This window comes from Strix uralensis, chromosome 25, assembly GCF_047716275.1.
Source record: "Strix uralensis isolate ZFMK-TIS-50842 chromosome 25, bStrUra1, whole genome shotgun sequence".
Classification (NCBI taxonomy): domain Eukaryota; kingdom Metazoa; phylum Chordata; class Aves; order Strigiformes; family Strigidae; genus Strix; species Strix uralensis.
The window spans coordinates 1838124-1860733 of record NC_133996.1 but is presented as its reverse complement, the minus strand read 5'-3'; the positions used below and the strand labels follow the sequence as shown (position 1 = coordinate 1860733).

The following is a 22610-nucleotide window of genomic DNA, read 5'->3' as shown; positions in this document are numbered from 1 at the left end:
ACTCTGTAAGGCAACAAGTAGCTGTGAGTCCTTCCTTGTAGGATTCATATCCAGCTTTTACTTAGGCAAAGTGGTGTTGATTTTACTGGAAATTTGCCGAAGAACTTTAGCATTTAATCCTGCCAGCATTAATTAAGGAGTCTAAAAACACAAACTGTAAGAAGAACCCTGATAAGATAAATATCATTGCCCTCCAAATTGCTCCCAAGATGATAACTCAGCTTCTCAGCTGGTGTAAATAAGCCTCAAGCTTTCAACTTCCTTAAAATGATGCAAACTTAGGTCAGAGGAGAATCCGGCCTGCTGAGTCTGCCTTTCCTAAAAGGATAGCAGCATCCCTACTTTGTTGGAATTTCTTCCTGGTGTGTGTGCAGGGTGCTGTGCATGGATAGATGGTGCACCAGGGGGATTTGCACTGAGCTTTGCAGGCTTATCTTGTTCATCAGTGTGTGTGGGTATTACCTTATCTAACCAAATGAGAATGAAGGGAGATGGAAAGCAGAGTAGAAAAAAGTAGAAGGGGAAAGAAAGCAACACTTGCTATGAATTGGTCCTTTGGTATTTTGCATAAACTCGTTCTCACAGGGGGTTTTGGCATTGCCTGTGCAGTGCCTTCTGGCTCACGCCTGTGCAGGCAGCCTGGGTGAGGAAGGAAGAGCCGTGGCGTTGCCTTGCACAAGGACAGTTGCCTCCAGTGAAAGAAAATAAAAAAGGAAGTGACACTGATGGCTTTTGGCAGAGCTTGTCAACCCGAACCGTTGCTCAGGGTGGAGCTGAGTCAAAGCAGAGGTGCAGTGAAGTGATGGGTGGAGAGCTGCAGGCTGCAGAAGCTCCGGTGTCTGCCCAGATCCTGCAGCAGCAAAAGGGAGAGTGTGCGTTTGCTGTGAACAGCACTGAAGCTAAGGCAGCGGGGAGGACTTGTGTGTGTAACAAGCCTTCAGCCATCCGAAGTGGCCAAGGTGGCCGCTGTACGCCTCTGAGGACCAGAGTCCTTCCCGTGAGTAGGGGGTGGCTGCAGTCTTGCCCAAAACATTGCATTTAACACCCCCCCTGCGAAATGAATGTTACGCCCTCCCAGTTTAGCCAAAGCCAGATGCATGTAGCACAGTCACAAGCACAGCTTGTTTTGGGGATGTGGTAGCACCAAAATGCCTGGTGGACCCCCCCTCCTGACTCTTCCCACCGTGGGGATCACAGCTGAGTTCCTGGGGTGACACAGACCATAGGTTAACCAACAACCCCCTGCTCACACTAGGCATTTACTTGGGCTTATTTTCTGTGTTTATTATCATTGGAGGGAATCCAGTTAGGGATTTTGCTGTGGTAACTGAGCAAAGATGGGTCATTTTTGTCAGCCAAGATGCGATGTGCCGTGATGTACAGGCAGCAGCAGCAGCAGGGTTTGGTTTCAACAGACTGAGTCAGTTTGTCTTTTTGCTAGTTGGGTCCAAAACTAAATTCCAGTTCCGTGAGGCCACCATTTGGATTCATTGGCTACTTTTCAGTGAAACAGTTTTTCACTTTAAAACAATAGTGATTCACTGGAATCAGAGGTGTACATGAGAGTGTGCTCTTGTCTGACTGGGTGTCTTTGGGTCCAGAACAAAACTCCTGGTCCAAAGTGGAGAAAGAGAGGTCTGATTCGGAGTAAGGACCTGAGCCAAGCTGGCTTCGTCCTCATACCTGAGTGTCCTAACCTTGGGGCTAAGGGTATTTAGGCATGAAGTTTAAAAATAATAAATCTCTCTTATTGGAGCTGTTTTGCTGCATTCAAATTATTAAATATCCTTTCAATCCACATCCTAGATGGGTGCCAGATACACAAGGATATATAGTCAGCCTTTGTCTCTCTTGGTCTTTCCTGTTGGAGCTATTCCATTTTGTATAAAATGGGCTAAATAAATAATTCATGGGCTAAAGAGAAACTAACTTGGTAGCTAGATGGTTATGGCACTCTTCTGAGATGTGAGGGCGTCACGGGTAATTCTCTGCTCCAATGAATAGTTGCTTATTTATTTATACTATCCGGAGCAGCGGGAGGAGAGGTTGATAGAGGCCCTCTATACTCCCACCCAGCTCAGGGACTGGGGGACTCTGTGGATCGCAGGATACCAGCTGAGGGACCTCAGTCCTCAGCTGAAAGTTATAATAAAGTGTGAGAATTCATTTTTTCCTCTTTTTTTTTTTTTTTTTTTTGTGAGAAAAACAAGCCTCATGTTCAGCACTACTCTCAAGTGTTAGCTAACAGGAAGGCCGATGGCACCTCATATCGCTGCAGTGAATTTGAAGTGCTCAGCCAGCTCCTGGGCTGTGTTGGAAAATTAAACAGCCCTTGGTGGAGCTTCAGCAAAGGGCCCAGGTTTCTTCTCATCATCAGCTCAGCCCATGAAGGGCTGTGGGAGAGGAAAGGGAAGAATGGGACATTTTTTCTTTATTTCTCCTACCCTTTGTTTTTCTCTCCTTTCCACCTACCTACCTTTTTTCCCTCAACAAAGTTTCCCCTTTGTTCAGCGTTTCCCTTGGATATAAGTAGGGTTAATAACTGTCTAATTAACCTGCCCATAATTTGGGATTTAGAATTAGAGACGTGCCCTGTGAGGCTGGCATGCCCATGAGTTGTCCCATCACAGTCACAGAGCAGTAACCAACACCCCACATCCCAGACTCCCCTTTGCAGGAGCTGCTCTTTCCATCCCAGCCCCAAGGAAGCCTCATTAGGGCTCAGCAGCTTTTCTCGGTGCTGCCAGATGCTGGTGCCCAGGGCTTCAGAGGGTCTTCATGACTCCCCCCGTTCCAGGGAGCTGAGAACTTTTGCCTGGCACTTTGCCAGAGCATCTGAGCCGTCCTGCTGGGGGGAGAGGGTGATTGTAGGGTTTTTGCCTGTGGGTGGCATCTCGAGCATTCATTTTGGTAGTACCAGCCTGCCCCGTGGTGCTAAGGAGCTTCTCACCTCCAGGCAGGTGACCCTGTGTGCTGGGAGCTGATGTAGATTGAGATGTGTTTCTACTCCCTATTTTCCTACCATTTTTCTTTGCTGTACCATCACAGCTGAAAGCAATCTAGGACTTTTCTTGCCCCCAGACCCAAATGTGTACCCCAACTGTTTTTTCAGGTTGCACAACACCTGAAAGGTCACACAGTCCTGCCAGCACCTCCTCTTCCACCCCTGTGCAGCAGTAAAGGAACAAAAGCCTTGTGTCACAGGGTATTTGCAATGGATAGTGGTTTGGGGAGAGTCAGAGGCCTCCTTTGTCTGGTTCAGAGCCAAATTATTAACTTGTTGCTGCTGAGCTTGAAAAATTAAAAAAAAAAAAAAAAAGAAAGAAAAAAAGAGAAAAAGAGCCATATTGACCAAAATATGTTCTCTGCTTCTTTTCAGGGAATCTGACTAAACATATGAAGTCAAAGGCCCACAGCAAAAAATGTCAGGAGATGGGCGTGTTGGTATCTTCACTGGTGGATCTGGAAGCCGAAGAAGGTAAAATCTCTCACATTATAAACCTGCTGTTGCTGCTAAGAGAGGGCAGTATCCATTCAGGCAGGAGATGTGCTCTGCAGATCATTCTTTCAAAGATGTGGAGCAGTTTTGTTCACCCCAGGCTTCTTCCAGCACCCAAGGGGGGATTTCTGCTTGCATGGAGTGGGTTACAGGGCCATCCTGGGAGGCTGCATCCGTGGGACAGTCTGTGAGCCCGTGTCTCCATGCTGGGGGTTGTGCATGTTTGTCTGAAGTATTTTGGCTGGCTGCAGACAAGAGGCAAGAGTAAACAGATGGGTAGGGAGCATCCTGCGTTTGGCCCAGCGCTCTGCATGTGGGCTATATGCATAATAATAAACGGTGGAGCCATGGCATGACAAAGTGCTTCTTGGTATTTTGGGGTATCTCTAGTGGGGAGTTCAGGAGCCTGACTGCTGTGCTCTGAAAGAGCCTGGGTCTCTCCTGGCTGTAGAGGGAGTCTCTGAAGCAGAAGGACCCACTCCCGAGGAGGCATTGCATGAGCCTCATGAACCTCCACTTCTCTGCTGCAAGCACAGTCTGGTGGGTGAAGGAGAAAATTCAGTCCTGGGACCCCTGGTTAGGATCTGACAGAATATTTTACTGGAGCTGAAGTGCTGAGCACGAGCGCAGGGTTGACCCTTTGGTGCGTGGCCCGTGCAGGCTGTGGTGAGGTTCTTGCAGAGGGGGGGCACTCCAGCAATACAGGACTATGAATGATTTGGGGGATACCTTCCCCCTGAAAGGGCCTCCAGAGAACGACTTTTCCATAAGGATCATCTAATAGAGACCTGCCCATCTTACTGTATTTGGCTGATCCCAGGAGACTCCAAATTACCAGTGCAAACCTGAGCTGTGTCTGGAGGGACTGGTGCATGCATGAGCTGCTCCCACCTCCGCAGGCAGACCCAGCCTGGACCCCGCACCGCTGCTGGAGACCTCAGCATACCAGGATGGGGTGTGAGCAGCGTGGGGGCAGCTGCTCCCCTCATCCCTCACTATCACGGGTCTTTTACATGTGTAGGGTGAAGGTGAATCAACCTGGTCAGAAATGATCTGGAAGATTTCTCAGTAGAGAAAGAGCCAGCAAAACTAAAATAACATGGTGCTTTGACATTTAATGGCATTATTCTGAGTGCTTTACAAGAAGATATATTTACCCTGACTCACCTGCTTATTTCTTTCATCTACTTATGCACAAACACACAAAATCTGTCCAAGGCTCTGTAAATTCAGGAGTCTGTCTGTTCTTTGAGAAGGACGCATGACTCTCTTATTTAGTAATTTCCGCCCTGGTTTATAGTATCTGCAGCTGAATTTCCCTGAAGTCATCCCGAGAAGCAGATCTCTTTGGAGGCTGGGCAGCATCAGGCAGGAGTGTGGTGACCATAAGCACTCCTGACTCTGTCAGAAATGCTGAGGGAAAGATGAGAAAGATCTCCAAGCTGGGAGATGAAGGAACATGGGGAAGTCTCATGTATACTTAGCTGTTTGAGCTAGAAAAGATATTTTTCCCAAATTATTGGAGGCTACGCTCCGACAGCTGTGAAGGGTTAGGTTATGTGTCTCCAGAGAACAGTTAGATGTTTTTACGATTGTTATTCTGTTTCCTTTAGCAAGACCCTGAGTATTCAGGGCTGGAGCCGCAGCGCAGGAATGATGAGGAAGAAGCTTTAGGGGTAGCAAATCTCAGGTCCTCATGAAATTTTGGGTCATCTGCATTTGTGTTCAGCAGGTTGTTTGTGTTTATAGGAAACACTGCACATACCAGCTACAGAGGGAAGAGAGGCTCTGGGAGCACAGGTCTGTCTCTGCCACAGTGCGTTTATTCCTGGATAAAACACTTACTTAGTGCCACAGAGCAGGGTGGTGTTTTCTGTTTGCATTGCATTGCAGGCTGGTCAGAACACGACTGACCCTTCCTGGCTGCCACCCCAGAAATCCCAGTATGAAAGCAGCTCTTGTGGCTGTCTTTAGCAATTTTTTTTCCCCGTTTCCTGTTTCATCCCCCTGTCTCACCCCAAACAATTTTGATTCCACCATCCCTGGGATTCATTCTGCCACAGCCCACAAGGGTTTGTTGACAATGGGTTAAAATGAATTTCATAAAACACATGGCGCCACAGTTATTTTTATAAAGTGAACATCAGCTGAGCAAGTTCTGGAGACGGCACTGTGAGCCAGGGAATGTTAACTCGGCAGGAACAACAAACAGCGCTTATCACCCTGGTCCCCTGCTGAGGTCAAGTCCATCAGAGCTTTATTGGGAAAGGGGCTGGTTCCCGGGACATGGGCAGCGTCACGTGCCTCCTGCTTCATAGGTAATTAAAAATCACTAAGTGTGTTTCCCTACATAGCCCTCGGTGGGAATGGGGTTTGCTCTGCTGCAGGCTGCAGCCCCTCGTGCTGCAGGGAACTTGCAGTGCAGGTGGTTCACAGGGCTGGGGAGGCTGTGCCTGCTGGACAGCCCTGGCTGCTGGGACCCTCCAAGGTGCTCTAAGTCTCAGTTTTTGGATAGTGAAGCTCAGCAGTGCTGTCCCCTGCAGTGTGCTGGATCCTTGAGATATTTCCACACTAATTAGACTGTGCTGGGGACATTGGCAGGCACTGGCACACCATCGTTTCAACTTAAACTGCAGGAGCAATCAACAAGACATCTGTGGCTCAGGCCATCTACCACGCTTCCAAAAAATGCTGAGCGCAGTTTGGGAATTAACATTCCCTCAGAGGAGGTTGGATGTGGCCACCCTGTTTTGGAGGCACAGAGGTGCAGATGCAGAGCAATCTGATGGGGCTGCATGGCTTGTGTCACTGTCCTGGGACAAATATGGCTTGGAGGGCTGATGCCACTGTCCTTGACCTGAACAGACCAGGACTCAACTTGCCAGCAGAGAACTTTCAGGAGATATCTGAAAAGTCCCACTGGTTAACCAGTCCCAGACCCCAGTGATCCCCCTGTGCAGTGCTACCATGCTCTTTCAGGCTTTGGTTCTGGTTCAGGCCAGGCGTAGTCACCTGGGTGGTCAGGGGATGAGGACATGGGAGAAGAAAGAGCCCTATGGCCTTACCAGACACCTGTGCTCCCTTTCACAGTGCCTTTCCTGACATGTACAGGGATGGACCCAGGCTACACAGAATAAACATCTAACTAAGGCTAAGGATGTCTGTCCTGGCCAACCGTGTGCCACTCTGCCTCGAGGGATGGCTTTCTTCCTTTTAAATCTGCTTGAACTCTTGGCTTTTCTCCAGCTCTTCAGAGCAATCTTTCAATCAGGCAGAGACATGCTGTACTTGGCCATGGCCTTTCCAAAGGAGGACATGGCCAAAAGAAAACCTGGTTGGGGATTTTGCAGTAGCTGCCCCAAGGGAAGAGTGTTGGTGTGGTGTGAGCAGTGGAGGCTGCTCCCATGTGGGATCGCTGGAGAACTCCTTCAGCCCAGGAACTCAAAATAATTGATTAGCTGATGGTCTCCAGAAATCTCTCCCTGCTGTTATACCACCCATCGGTGATGCTTCTGCAGATCAAAGGTAGACAGGGAAAGAGGAAAGTGGCTCCTGAAGTGTTGGTTGCATGATTCTGAAAAGAACAACTGTTATTTTAAACCTTTCCATTATAGTCAATTAGAACTAATGAATCATATTAATTGAGTGTCACTTTTAAAAACCTGCAAATCAGGAGTCCTATTTATGTTACACGTAATTGCAGGCGTCTGAGGACAGAACTGCAAGGGCTCATTTCACCAGTCCAGCGGAACGCTTTCATTCATGATTTCCTTCAGTCATCCATCCCAGGCTCATACAGGGTTAATAGTAGTGCACCCAGCAGTGTGGTGTTGTGCAAGGGATGTGAAAGCCTGTCAAGGCTGTAAGCTGATGGGAGCACTCTGCTTGTGAAAATGGAGGTCTGGCAGGTGATGAGGCTGAACTAGTCTCAGCCTTTGGCCTCACAGAAAGAGTAGGTCTAAACAAAAATCCCAAGAAAAGTTTGCCTTGCATGCAAGGTCAGCTGGGAGAGCACTCAGCGGAAAGGATGGGACCATCAGCTGGGGGACTTCTTCTTTGGCCATCATTAAATCATTGGTCCCTGCCTGCTTGTGGCTGAACTCATGGTGGTTGGACACCTGCTAAGCCCAACAAGGAAGGTCCTACCTGGACTGCAGAGGACAGGACCCATTAGCTTTCCGAAGGGACTCCTCTCCCATTGTTGCTGTTGGCTGCGCGGCTGCTCACTGGAATGTGTTGCACTGTCTGGACTTTATTGCATTATGCAAGCAATCCGTGTAATTTTAGAATTACAAAAAATATACAGTCCCTGTTTCCTCCCATTGATGAAGACCATTTGTGTTTGTGTAAGTGGGACGGTCTGCCAGGAAGGAATGCAGAAAGGTGAAATCGGGAAGGCGTGGTATCAGAGGACGTTTCCTTTCTTTCCTTACAGCTTCTTTTTCACCTGGTTAACGCCAACACTGGACTTCTGCTGAAATTTCAAATATTCAGCCTCATGAGTAAGGAGGCCCATTGCTCACAAATGCCAAGTAAATACTAAATAAAGCAGCCAGGAAGATGGTCAGAAAAATCATATTTTGTACTGTAATGGTTGGGGCTATTTGGATGGATGAGAAAATAACATTAAAATGGCAGAAAGGTGCACGAGAAATCAGAGATCGCAGCTGTATCCCTGTTCTCAGAGTAGCGGGTTGCAAAGAGCCTTCCCCTCTGTAACCACAGAGTGTCTTCTCTTTTCTTTGTGAAGAGGCTCAGAACAGAGCCTAGCAAGGACGATTTTAATTTAAAAAAAAAAAAAAAAAAATTATTTCCATGTGACACAAACCAGCACAGGAAGATTGCCGTGCTTTCCTTCGGGGGCAGGCGGGGAGGGAGCAGCAGTTCCTAAAACTCCCTGGATTATTTTAAACTGGGGTTGTATTTCACTTGATTGTTTTTATTTCTATTTAAGGGGCAGGAGAAAGTAAGGGGTGTTACTATAAAAGGAGATTGGAGTATAATTCTTCACTCCTGCATTGCTTTTGCTTGGTATGGTGGCACCAGTTTGGTAGAATAACCTTAGAATAACACACGTGTAATGAAATGCAACCCTCAGACAAAGCCATTGACAGGGCACATTTTCACTAGCTCCCTCTCCCTTCCTCCATCTCTCCCTTCCCTCCCTCTCTTTCTTCTCCTGACTTGCCCTTTCTCTGCCCATTAGCTCAGCAAAATGCATTTCAGTTGCGAGAAGCCAGGGCTCAGGTCTGAGCTCTCTTTCTGCCTGCAGGAAGCGTGTTAGGAGGCCAAAGCAAACCCCCTTTGGGCTGTCCCAGGGCTGACTGAAATGTTTCCCTCGGTGGCAAATGCAAACAACTCCCCAGTGCGGAGCTGGCTTCATGTTTCCCTCACTCCATACTTCTGACCTTGCTCTCTGTCCTGGCCAGAACCTCTCTGTTGTGTGACTGGGGCCAAAAAAGGAGACCACACAGGACAAGGCTCTCAGAGCCACACAGTGGAGGCTGAGGCTGTAGCTGCCTGTCCATCCCGAAGCCCATAGATGTCAAACCCCGAAACCAGAGACGGGGACTAGCTCATAGCTCTGGTACTGAAATGCATTCCTTTTCCAAACCAGAAATATGCACAGTTCACCCTACAGCTGGGAGAACTGGTCGTTTGGAATAATATTTGTTCTGAACTCCTTTGGGAGTTTGCAAACAACCCGCCACTGGATCCTGGGCCCAGCAAATACCATCATTATAGAAGCATTTCACACTGCAAGTCAGCCTCATGGTGGAGAGCTGCTGGCTTCGACTTGATGCTGTATGAGTTCTGCAGTAGGTCTCGCTTTATGGACTAGTTAACAGATACTTTTGAAATGGGGCGGGGAGCAAATGAGATGCATTTCAGGCTGACTCTTGGATGGATAATCAGCCATGGTACAATACATGTATTTCACTGGTAATGACAAATATTTCATGAACATTTACTAGTAAGGCCCTGTTATTCGAAGTAAACAAAATTAGACTTTTTATCCATAGATCACAGTGACTTCTCACTGTGTGGCCAAGTCCCCTTCTGCAAACCACCCTGCCTGCTGCAGGCAGGTGTGGTCCAGCCTCAGCGTTAGCTCCATTTAATTTTCTCTCCAGCTTGTCCTGCTGACAGATGGCAGCTCTAAATGGAAAACCATTTCAGTGTTCATCAGAGGAGAAACTGTGTCCTAGGCTGAACTGATGGGGAAAAGAGGCCAGCAGTGCTGCAGTTAGTTACTCGGCTTCGTGCAGGTGTCAAAGCAGCATCCAGGCACTCTCCTTCCAAAGACCAAGCATGTCCCAGCAGCTCTGCACCCATCGTCCTGGTGCTTGGCACAAACAGAGTTTGAGAAACTGGTATTTTATTAGCCCCTCCAGAGCAGTGGGGACTTGCAGGGAAAGCCTCCTGACAGTGGAATTTTGTTGAGCTACAGTGACATCCAGTGGCTGTTCCCGATGGACCTCTTCAGCCTGAGCTTGCATTTCTGCCAGGATCGCTGCACATCTGGCGTGGGGAAATGCAGATTTTTCTCAGTGCAGAGCAGAGCAGTGGGTGAGCCGGCAGCGATCTGCTTGGGAGCTTGGTACCAATCTCAGAAAGCTTCTGCTTGCCCTTAAAGCAGAAGAGAGATGCTCTATTTTTACCTGCAGATACATTTCAATTCCTTTAGCAGTTGATTTTTGTATACTACTCACTGTTTACAAGCACTTATTAACAACGCATCCCTGTGCAAGGCCTTCAACAAACAGCAAAAACCTCTGCCACAAAGAATTGTCTGCGGTATAGCTAGAATTTATCAAAATAAGGAAAAATTCACAGGGGTTCTTTCAACCCTATTGTTTGCTTTTTAATAAAAGTCTTGTCTTGCTAATGTTTAACTGTCACATAATCTAGGCAGGAAAAGGCTCAAGATGTGAAGGATGGGAGCAGTCATCCCAGCAACTTTCCTGTACTTTGGCAGCTGTAGATATTTTGTAGGCACCGTTGCAACAAATAGTCATAAAAAGCCCACCAAAGGATGATAGTGCTGCTGTTCTCATCTATTAAGAGCCTTTTTTGCATTTCTAGAGAAAGGCAGGCAGAGTGTGTGAAGGTATACAGCAAAAGCAGGGACTGATGTCTGCGTGTGTTGACAGAGCAATGGCTGGAAGTAGAATTAGGGTAGAGCAGGAGGTCCCAATGGTGGGATTCACTGGGATCTGCTGGGATCTTCAGGAGTTGAGTTGGCATAGAGGGCAAGAGTGCAGACTTCAAAGCACAAGATCTAAGAAATAGCCAGGTCCTCTCTCCTCTTGTCCCCTTAGAACTTTTGAGCAGATTTAGCAGAAAAATAGTCCCTGTATGTGTCTTTTACACTCTCTGTTTTGTGTTTGCCCATCCCTCAGGAACCAGTGAAGACCTATTCCAGGACTCTGAGGGGCGGGAGGGATCTGAGCCAATTGAGGAACACCAGTTTTCAGACCTAGAGGAATCTGATGATGATGATGACAATGAAGATGAGGAAGATGAGGAGGAAGAGGAGAGCCAAGATGAGCCACCTTTAAAGTTGCCGGAAGGCAAACACACCGCCCTCCCGATGCACTCTTCAGGTGGCTCTCCATCTTCTCAAGAGGAAGGCACCGAAATAGCATTGTCCTTAGCCCAAGACACTGTTTCCAGCAGCCAAAAATTAGGTGAAGGCCAGCAGGCCTCCTCCTCAGGGCTGGAAACAAAGTGGTCAGCAGACAGCAGTGACATTGCTGTGTGCCACAGCTTCTTGAGTCTCCACAGACCAGCTTTGACCTCCACCGAACAATTGGCTTCTGCTGAAAGAGAGTCTGTCACAAGGCCACAGATGTCCTTAGTTATGGACCTGTCAACCTCAAAAGACACCTCCCCAAGAAAAAGGTGGTCTCCGAGCCAGGACTCTGGCAGAGGTGGTGGCAGCAGCAGACCAATGCTAGCAAGAAAGCATCTATTAACCAAAAATGAAACTTCACCGAAACGGTTTTCACCAACTGGAGAACTGTCTTCTCTAAGGTGCCTGTCTCCAGGGAGAGGGTTGTCTCCTTGCCAGCGTGTCTCTCCCAGGAGGGAGGCATCTCCACTGAGATGTGTGTCACCAAGACTTGAGCTGTCGCCCAGCAGGCATCTTTCCCCCAGAAGAGAGCTGTCCCCAAGAACATACCTTCCACCAGAAGGAGAAGTCTCCCCTGTGAGGCACTCGTCACCAAGCAGAGAGATGTCATCAGTCAGATATTTATCGCTGAAGAAAGTCTTGTCTCCAGGCTGTTCAGAGTCGTCTAGGTATCCATCCCCTGGGAAAGAGGACTTGCCTGGTACTAGCAAATCAGCAGCAGATGACAAAGTTCAGAGCTCATATCAAGCCCAGCATGGGATATTATCTTCGATGCCTCTACCTCACAGGTTCTTTGGCAAAAACGTACAGCTCTATGAGTCCAAGCTGGTAAGTTCAAGCCCCTCTTGCCTTCTAGTCCCTGCAGTACATTCTCTGATAAGTTTTTTAATGAAGGTTGCAATGCAGAAGTGTGTAGTGACTGACTCTGATCGATGTCACAGGTAACCCAGAGGAAAGTGACAGTGGACAGCAATGAGTTTTCCACCCATTTTGGTCCTGCCCATCTCAGTTGAAGAGAAATAAAATTGTCCCTTCTCCAAGGGGTTATTTACACTCCTGACCCAACCAGTCTGCTGCTGAGACAAGCAGGAAGGATGACTGGTTAATAATGACTAGTTATAACTAAGAGGCTTTTTTTTTCCCTGGGAATTTCATACCCATTTCTGAGATTTCACCAGCTGCGGAGAAGCTGTGACCATTTTTCACTGGTCAGTGACCTGAACCAGATCTGAACTAGCCATTGCACTCTATTGCTGACTCCGGGGCTATGTACATACACAGCCAACTCTGATAGATTAACTGCTGAGAAATGTTTGTTTGGACATCTCTGATTTCATCTCGCTTCTCTCTTCAGCACAGAGAGGTGTTTCCCACTGGGTCCAGAAAATTATTTAATCTCTCTGCTGGACATATCAAATCCTATGGGTAAAGGAAAACTGCATGTTCCTCCCACTGCCACAGGCAAATTAGACATCGGGTTTGGTGGAATGTTTCCCATTTCTACTGAAGTGCCTGGCTCTCCTGTAATTTATGCTGATGAACATGAGATTCAGTTGCTGGAGTTGCTCTGCTGTGAAACTGCTGTGAGGAGACATTCAAGCCCTTAGGGACTGCACTGGGAAGAGAGAGGCCTTTATACAACCCCTGGAGAACCTGTCATGGCAGATGCTGACCCAGGTCTTCTCCAGAAGAGCCACGCTGCCCAGTGTGCGTTTCTTCCATGTCTATGATAACGTACAGTCTTCTGGTGCTGCCTTCCTTCTGCTTTCCACTATGAGTGTCTTACCTTCTCAGAGACTATCCTTTGTTTCAGGTCCAAACTTTTGCTTACTTTAATGTTATTTCCCTTTCCTGTCAATTAAATTCTTGTGGTGAATCTCAGTGCTGTGGAAACCCCAGTCCTTCAACTCTAAACCATCTCTGTCAGGAAAACTGCCCACTGCCTCTACCTGAAGCAAATCCCCTAAGCTCCCTAGTCCACAGTAGGAGACAATATTTTATACCCCTGCTTATCTGCCCATTCACACTTTTCAACTTATGCTGTCACACACATAACTTTTTGCTCCATTTTCCTGCTCCTTTCATGCCTCCAAAGCAACAATAAAGACCCGAATGGGAAACTTTCCATTTATCAGCGAGATGAACAGCTGGGCTTTCATTGCAAAATTACATTCCTGGTAAGGCTACAAGAAACAGAAAGATCAGATGTAGATTTATCAGATCCCAAACTGAGCTCTGTGCTCAAAACTGGTGCCCTGTGCATTGCTTAGAAACTTGGAGACAATCTTCACTTAGCTTCAGTGTAAGGCTTTCTGCCAAGTCTGTGCATCAGGCCTGACCATGACCATCTCTCTTCCCGCTGGCTTTTGCAGTAGATAGTCTCTCCTTCTATACTGTTGCATTACTGAGGGATTTGTTTGGGGGTTTACCAGCATCCCTATAGTGATTCTGCCAAGACTTCATGTGGATAAGTGAGATTTAGCAAGTGTTTGGGCTTGTAACTGCTGACCAAGTATACACTATCTTCGGTGGCTCTTGCTTTCTCTCTTCTGTTCTCTTGCTGCTTTCCTCTGTTGCCTCTTCGTAGAGATCTAGCTTGTAGGGTCAGGCAATTCTCCATAATCCTATAAAGAAATACACCCTCCAGTGAATCCTCAAATTTTATAGCTAACCCCATCTTAATGGGAAGTTGATTTCATTTCTGTTGCTTCCTCTTCCAGGGAGTCCTGTTTAGGGGTTTAGTTATAACCTCATCACTAATTAATCCATTTCTGTTTAGCCACATATCTCTCCATGATGTACATTAGGAAACTATGTGAAGCACCGAGAGAGAAAGAGGAAAAGGTAAAATGGTAGGGTCTTAACCCTTGATTTCTACAGACCACACCATGAGGGTGGTGGTGGGGACCACACTGATGGGTGTGCTTTTTGTCAAACGATAGTTAATGCTATCTCTTACTTGGTCCAAAACATCCTTGCAATTATCATCTGTAAGGATGTAATCCTGCTTTAATTATTCTGGGCTCTCAGAAACCCCATGTACTGAAAGGGATCCAAAGCAGCTTGGATGGCAGGAAATGCTGGCGTCCTCTGCCAGGGTTTCAGAGGCAACTCTGATAATAGGACAAGGGGTCATGGTTTTAAACTAAAAGAGGGTAGATTCAGGCTAGATATAAGGAAGAAATTTTTTACAATGAGGGTGGTGAAACACTGGCACAGGTTGCCCAGAGACGTGGTACATGCTCCATTCCTGGAAACATTCAAGGTCAGGTTGGATGGGGCTCTGAGCAACCTGATCTAGTTGAAGATGTCCCTGCTCATTGCAGGGGGTTGGACTAGATGAGCTTTAAAGGTCCCTTCCAACCCCAACCATTCTGTGATTTTGTAATGATCCAAGCCTGAACCAAAACCCTGGATCTGTGCCCCAACAGACCATGGGCATACTTGTACCCAGAAGGCAGATGCTGCGGGTTGTGTTGCTCCTTACCTTAAAGTTTTGGGGGTCCAAATCTTCCTCAGTTGATTGATATCCCTCAAATTAGAATAAAATGTTAACATAACCAATCCTTATAGTGAACATTAATGATGCTCATGCTGTAACTTGCGTGTTGCACTGATTCAGCTGTTTCTTTTCCCTCTCCGGTGCAGAAGATAGAACCACGAAGCCCAACATGTTCACCTGGCGTCACACAGCCTGTCTGCTCCAGACCCTTGCAGGCACCTCATGAAATACACGTCCACGGTCCCAGCCGAGGGGAGGAGAATGTCTTCAGCCATCTCCCGTTGCATTCGCAGCAGCTTACGAGGACCCCATACCCTATGATTCCCATTGGGGGCATCCAGATGGTCCAGGCAAGGCCAAGCACCCATCCCAGCTTGGTGCCCAGTTCAGTCGTGTCCCTGCAAGCAGGATACTTCACCTCTGGCAGCAGCAGCTTCGCGGAGTTCAACCGGGGTCCCAAGAGGGATGAGGAACCACAGGTCCCACGGGAGCCATCGTCGGCATCTGTCTCCCCGGTTGCAAAGGTTTCTAAATACACACTGTCCCCAGAGCTTACAAGCAGTGGTTACTTAGAAGAGAAAATGAGGACTAGTGAGCTTCAGCAAAAGACAGACCAGGAGGAATACAGGGTAAAAATGTTCGCTGAGTCTAGCCACGCGGAGCAGGCAGGCTGCTCGGCATCCCCAGCCAGCCCCAGCACAACCGACGAGCACTCTCCAAAGCCTTCGACAAGTGGGGAAGAACCCTTGAAAAAAACGGGCAAGAAGCAATCTGGCAGCTCGAGCACTTCTTTTGAATCATCCTGCACTTTCATCTCAGATCTCCCCTCCCAGCCGTTGGACCGAAGCAGCAGCACCGGCTGCCTCTCAGAGCCCTCATCGAGCCATTCGCATGCCCAGCCGCTCTCTGTCCGGAGGAGAAACCTCTCCGGAGAGCCCAGTCGCCAAGGGGGAACCTCCAGGAAGAGCAGTCCACACCTAGAGCACGCAGATTTAGGTCAAACTCAAAAAAAGGTGGATGAAAACACAGGAAGTGCTTAAGCCTCCACCATCTGTTCCACCTTTAGGCTTCCTATGTAAAATCAACAGACATTTTCAACACTATTTCCTTTAGTATAATCATCGCTATAAGAAGCACTCTAGTGAATGACCAAACCCATGGAAGATTCCTGGTTTTCTTTGTCCCAGTCTGGTATTATCTCCACATGTATGCAGTTACTTGTGCCTTTTTCTATACCTTTTGTTGCTTGAAATGTACAAAACTGTTTGAGGCTGTGAATATTTTTTTAGAGTTTTTTGGAAAGGGGTTTGTTAGACCTTGTCTTTTTTGCCATTTAGGTGTGCGTAATTATGGGCCTGAGAGATGCAGAAAGGAAAGGGTTAAGCATTTTAAGAGGAAGAAGATGCACTGAAAACAAAAACAAAACAGAAAAACTTTTTTATATTGATTAAATGATTAAAAAAAAAAAAAAAACCAAACCCTTGCTCCTGTGTACAGAAGTTTATGATTCGTATTTATTACATGCTTTATTTAATTCTCGCAAAGTGCTTGTATTTTTTTTTCTCGCATCCCTCTGATTGCCTATGGTTGTGCTTTAAACAGTTGAGACTGCTTTACATTTGAAAAACGTGTTTACCCTGAACTTGTAAATGAAACTAGCACTTCCTTGAGTAGGGGGAGGTTCATTCGCAGCGAGAGAAATTGTCACTCAAAAGAGAAAATGAATCTTGAGCATCCCTCCCTCCTGCAGAACCCATCAAAGCACTTTTCTAAAAAAGGGACAAAAAAAAGGTTCTTCTTCAAAGATTTAACTGCAAGAACATAGGAATGTATCAAATGTAGACCCAGTGCCAGGAATGGTGTCTCTCGCTGGACGAGCCGGCCTCCTGCTTGCTTTAATCCTTCCATCCCACGCCCGCTCCCTGCGCGCACGGCCGCTCCGCGATGCTCCCCACATCGCCCCGGCAAAGTCATGCCTGTGCCTGAGAGCCCCTCTTTTCTGGGGTTTGAAAGCCCTCTGTAAACACCCTCCCTTGGTTTAAAAGTGGAAGTAAACTCAGCCTTGCAACCATTTTTCCTCCGTAATTTTTTAGTTGCGGACAAGCTCCCTCCATCCCATCCCCACTCAGTCCTGGCTGGTTTGGCTTCGTTGGGCTCTAGGGATGCAGGAGTAGTTTATGCTCTGCTCGTTTGCATGCCTGCGGCTCTGTAACTCTGTGTCTTATTTTAATTTTATTTATTTATTTAAGCGGAACGTCACAAACGTAGTCCTTATTGTGCAGATGGGCCCTTTTTTGGTGTTTTGGAAGAAAAAAGTTATGATGCTGAGTGGTTAATGTTTGCAATCAGCTTGTTATGCATGCACAATAACTTTTTCCAGAGCAAATTTTTAACTATGACCATCCGTAGCAGAGCAATGGCCTCTACTGCCAATAGATACGATACCAAATACAGAGAGACCCGATGGAGCCATTCCTCTCTGTCACGTTAACACACTTTTTAAACTACAAATGTTCGATACATGTTTGCCCTAGCAGACAGCAAGCTCTTTACTACTTCAGAGGGTTTTCTGGTCTATGGAATCTGTACAAACCTCTTTTTTTTTATTTTAACAAAAAAAGAAAAAAGATATGAATATTTAACCAGTGGACCAGTTCTTTCTTCTTTCAGAGCTGTTCCAGTTTATCGGGTACGTAATACACTTTTTAAAAAAAAAATAAAAATAAAAAAAAATTAAAAGAGATCAAATAAAACCTGAATGAGAACATATTTCCTTGCCAGACTTGATGAGCTATGAACTGTTCCCGTTTCACGGGCAAATAATATAAATTTTTTAATAATCTTCTGTGATTTTTTTTTTCTTTTCTTGTAAAGGGAATTAAGTACAAAAGAAGATATCATGGAAATAACATTAAGGCTGTGACACTGACCAAAACAACATCCAGAACCCATTTATACCTTAATTAGCACTTTTATCAAGTTTCCCTTTTTCCCATCTCCCCCTTTGGCCCCAAGCCTGGAAGTTGGTCCTGCTTTCAAACCCAGCCAAATCCTATGGCAAGAGCAGGGGCTGGGAGTTCAGCTCACCGTAGCAACTCTGTTCAGTGAAACTCTTAAGCACGAGCTTAAATCCTCCTCAGGCTTTAAGCGTGTGCTTAATATCAAGATGACTCTCAGTGGACTGCTCAGCCAGGGTCGGTGTGGGCATCCCTGGAAACCATCCACCAAATCTAGCAACAGTTTTGACTTTCGTGGCTTCTGCCACTTTTTCACCCCTCGCCCTTGTCACACTCTTAACATTATTCCAAGATAGCTTTCTGTATTTAATTTTTATATATATATATATAAAAATATATATATATATAAATTGTACATAAAGAAAAATATTGCAGCAGTTGTGCACTCCTCAGCATCCTGGTTTTGTTAGGTGCGTTTGACATGAGCTTTGGGCTAGATCAAATTTGCTCGGCTTCTTTCTGTAACTGTATTTTAATCCTTGACCTGTTGATACTTTGCATGGGTTTTTTTTTTTTTTCTCCCTCTGTCATTTCTGGACAGAGGAAAAGAAAAAAACCCAACAAAACCCAGAAGTCATTACATTGGTTTCTTGCTTTTGTTGTTGCGGTTTATTTTATTACTATTATTATTATTATTTTTTAAAGCTTTTCCAGCAGCTCAAGATGAGTTGAAGCTTTCTGCATCTCAGCTGCAGAGCATCCAGGCTGGCAGCTGGTGCTGCGTGGGGCAGCGGTGGGTGCGACCATCCGGATGCCTTCGCCCGCAGCCAAAAAAAAGCGGGGAGAGGAGTTTGGGAAAGGGCCATGCAGCAGTGAGGTGCTCACCAGGTCATGCCCCGCTCGGATCCCATACCCACCACTTGGCAGCCACGGAGTGGGCGCATGCAGGGACCGCTGAAAACTCAGGAGATGGGCAAAAAAAACCCCAAGGCTGTGCCGAGTCTCGGCCCAGTTTGGCTTCTCAGCAGAGCAGCTGTGGGCGTGGCAGGGGAGGCTCTGGCTGGGGTGAAATGGTGCTTCATGCTATACCTAACGGGCGCAATATGGCCTATTGGATAGGCAAAAAGGATCACACACACACACAAAAAAATTGATACTTAAGGGCTAATTATCACACTGACAGCTCAGAGCTCCGCGGGAAGGGTGTCCTCCTCCGCGCCGGCACCAGCATCTCCGTCTGCGGGCAGGGCGGGCGTCCCCGAGGGGCAGCCTTGCTGTGAAATCATAGCGTGACCTTGTGCAAATCATGTCTCCCCTCTGCCTCATACTCAGCCAAGGAACACAGTGATGCAGCTCCATCGATTTTCATAGAGTTGCATGTTATTTACAGCGGGGCTGAAGACCCAGCCATCACTGGTGGCTGCCTTCCCTACCTGGAGCACCTGGTGGCTTCCTGTGTCACACGTGGTGAAAGCTGTTGGCAGGTCACAGCTTTTCGTATCACTCTAGGTGTCTGTTCTGCCTGCAAACTAGAGCTGATAAATCCTGATTTACTTTCCACAAGGGCTGCAGGGGTGGCTAAGTTTGTATCCGTACAGACGCTTTGCAGAGCAATTAGCAGTATTATTTGCAAGGGGATGTATTAATAATGCAAATAGGCAAATTAAAAATCAGAGCCCAGCCCTTCCTTTTCATCAGCAGGTGGAAATAAAATCCCCTGCTTTTCTTATGGCAGAGGTTCTTAAATTTATAGTCCGTGAAGGCATGTGGCCTCCAGAGACTGTCTGCTCCCCTTTGTTATGTAGCTGGTTAATTGGCCAAAACCCTGCTCTGATATTTCCTTCCCTGGTAAGCTGTTTGTGTAGCTCCCATGAATGCAGGTACTCAGTGGCAAACGGATGCTCTGGCACCCAAGAAATCATTCTGCATGGAGGACTTGGCCCATGCTCTTAAATAACTCCTTGAAACAGTCATGTTAAGTACCAAGCCTTATAGCCAGAGCTAATAAAGCACTTGTACATTGGCTTAAGCTTAAGCATTTCTGGAGTTTCAGTAACTTCTTTGTGCTTAAGCATGCATTTAGCTTCTTTTATCAAGGTTACAGAGCTCGGTGTCTTGCAGGACTGAGCAGACCATGGGAGGAGGAGAGGGGGGCAGTTGGCTCCCAAAACCGACCTCGTGCCTTGAAGCAGATCTCTGTCAGCTCTAATTATTCACAGGCTGTTGGCTGGATACCCAGGAACTGCAGCAGGAAGCTCTTAAAAGTAATGATGAAGTAGCTGTGACTTTACAGCTTATGACTGGGAAATGTATTTCATCACCTGCTCCTAAGAGGTGACATTTTCAGCCCTGTTGTCTCTAAAGTTACGCTCCTCAGCCAGTGCTCTTGCTGGCTGATAACAGCCACCGGCCAAGTCCCAAACCCCGCTCTCGCTCGAGCCCTGTCACAGCTGCCAGGGTTTGCTGTGAGCGCTCGCCTGGTCCCGCTGCCCGCTCGCCTGGTTGGAGGCAGCTGGAGCTGCCTGCGGGCAGAGCTGGGGGTGCCAGCCTGCAGGCAACCAGGGCAAAGCAGCCCAGCACCCCTCCTGTCACCGGCCGTCAGCTCTGCCGGAGCCGTGTCAGCCACAGCTGGCCACCTCCCCATCGCTTTTCTTTCACCTCCACCAAAAAATATGGAGAAGAGTTGATTTTCTCTTAAGACAGCTTTCACTTTTACCTGGTTTTTGTTTTAAATCCACAGAAGCAGCACCTGAACAAGCAATATTGTTGGTCACGCAGAAGTCATTAAAATTATTCCAATTTTCATGCAAAATCCTGGACAGTTTGATCTAGCCCTTTTCTGCTGTTCTTGCAATAGCTTTTCATTTGCTGACTTGGTTTCATCATGTGCTTTTCCTTTTTTTTTTTTTAATATTTCCATCTATTGCACAGTATTTACAAATAAAACCATATTGTAAATTATTTACAAAAAATAAAAAAAAAAAATTTAAAAAATCAGTCCTGATGGCATAAAACAAATCTGTTTTCATTACTGAGATATGATGGCACTTACGATCACTTTAGTAAATGTAATGTAAAAAATAATAATAATAATAATGTGTACGCAAATTTAATATACATGGTCTCATGTAAGATAAATATTTGCCTTTTTTTCTAAAAGGTGTATGTATTCTGTAAGTGGAATAGTCTGTAGAAAGTTTCTATATGTTCTTAAAATGGCAATACATTCCAAAAAAGGTACTGTAAATATGTACAGCGTACAATGTAATTTGGTAGTTTTGCCTGTAATTTTATTTTAACTCCAGTTTCTACACTTGCATCTTGCAATGTCTGTATGGTTATATCAGTGCAAAAAAAATGCAGGTAAAAGCACAGTCTGATGTAAAAAAAAAAAAAACAAACAAAAACCAAACAAAAACCACAAAAAAACAAAACAACAAAAAAAAAAAAAAGAAGAAGAAAAAATACTCAGTATTTGATGTTTGTGACCCTTATTGTAAATGACATCTGTACTGTGAATGAGAAGTTTTTACAAGTATAATATTGCCTTTACTACAGCTCAGATTGTCTGCTCAGTCTGAGCGTATTTTTAAAAAAATAGCATGTTGGAATAAATTTTAAAGTCCCAACATATTACTACTTGCATGACTGGCAGTCTTTAATTTTGATTTTATTTAGCACAGTCAGGGACCTGGGTTGTAAAACAATGGAGGCAAATTTGGATAAACCAGTGTTAAGTTGCAGCCCCCCCCCTGCCCCAAGCAATCGCTGCTGAAACACCCCAGAGCATGTAAAGTGCTGCTGTAACAGAAGTGCCACGAACATATTTTTCTCAGTATTTCCTCCTTGCAGTGCAGAGGTGGTGAAGCAAAGGCACGTGGGGGATGCTCCGATGGGGCTCTGCAGAGGCCCGACTGAACTCAGTGCACTGATCAGAGACCGTCTGCAGGCAGCATCGCTGGGTTTGGTTTTTTAAGAGGTGCCTTTCCTTGCTGGATCCCCCAAAACCTGGGATGCTGCCCAGCATCCCGCAGTGGCCTCACACCCTATGGGGGTCTTGCCAGGCCTTCCGCTGCCGGGTGAAGCAGCGTGCCCCCCCCAAAAAAAAAAGCAGAGAGGGCTGCTTTCCTCACTCCCTCCTTGTCACATCCCTCCAGAGTGTCCTTCCCCCTCCAGGACATGTCTGGGCATCCCTCCTCTGCCCCTGCCAGGGTGCTGCCTGCCCCGCTGCCTGGGGCATCCCCAACACAGGGCCAGCGGGAGGGAAACCACCCTAAAGGGGGTATTTTGGAGCAGGGAGGGAATCTGCCCCCCTCCTCGTCCTGCTTTGCCTGTTCACCTTGCCGGCAGGGAGCAGCTCCGGGGCTCGCTGTACCCCAGCACCCCTGTGAACCCCAACCTTCCTGACCACGCTTTCAGCTAATGCAAGCCCAAGTGCAGCAAAAATCACATCTTGGGAGCCAGGCCTGCCTGAGGCTGGTCCACCGCCAGTGCTGCTCCTGAAATGACCATGACCATTCAGAAAAAGAAAAAAAAAGGGAAAAAAAAAAAAAAAAGCCTATGATTTCCCCCTGCTAATTGTCCATCCAAAGGAGCAGGCTGCCCTCAGCCCATCCGTTCCCTCTAGGCAACTTCCCACCTGCTCATCTTCACCCCGTTGCCTCCAGCACTCTGACCAGTCTTTGAGGGACATTTGCAGACAAGTTCAGAGACTAAAGCAGGGGGGGGCTGGTAGCGGGAGGCTTTGCAAAATAGGTCAAGGAAGGAAATCTCTATCCAATTTCTATCTGTGACCGTGCAGCTGGGGCGGCATCAGCCAGCAGAACCAGCTGCTCCCTGTCCAAACATCAGAGCCCATAGCCTGAAAAGTTGGCTTCTCTGGCACTGGTTTCTGAGCACGGTGGCTGTGCTGGATGAGAGAGATGAGGGAAGGGGTGGGGAAGCTCATCTGGTCTCCATTTAGTCTCACAAAAACCACATTTCTACATGGAGAGGAGGGAGAAATATTAGTGGCAG

At 46.8% G+C, this 22610-nt stretch overlaps 1 protein-coding gene across 4 annotated transcripts in view; it reads left to right on the top strand.

Moving 5' to 3' along the window:
- Positions 1–21231, top strand: part of HIVEP3 (HIVEP zinc finger 3) — a 278600-nt gene extending 257369 nt beyond the window's left edge. For all 4 annotated transcript variants that reach the window (XM_074894254.1, XM_074894251.1, XM_074894252.1 and 1 more), the window contains 3 exons: positions 3380–3478; positions 10903–11963; positions 14784–21231. In XM_074894254.1, the coding sequence (XP_074750355.1) occupies positions 3380–3478; positions 10903–11963; positions 14784–15677 (2054 nt within the window). In that variant the 3' untranslated portion in view covers positions 15678–21231. The remainder of the gene's footprint in view (positions 1–3379; positions 3479–10902; positions 11964–14783) is intronic.
- Positions 21232–22610: the final 1379 nt, after the last annotated feature.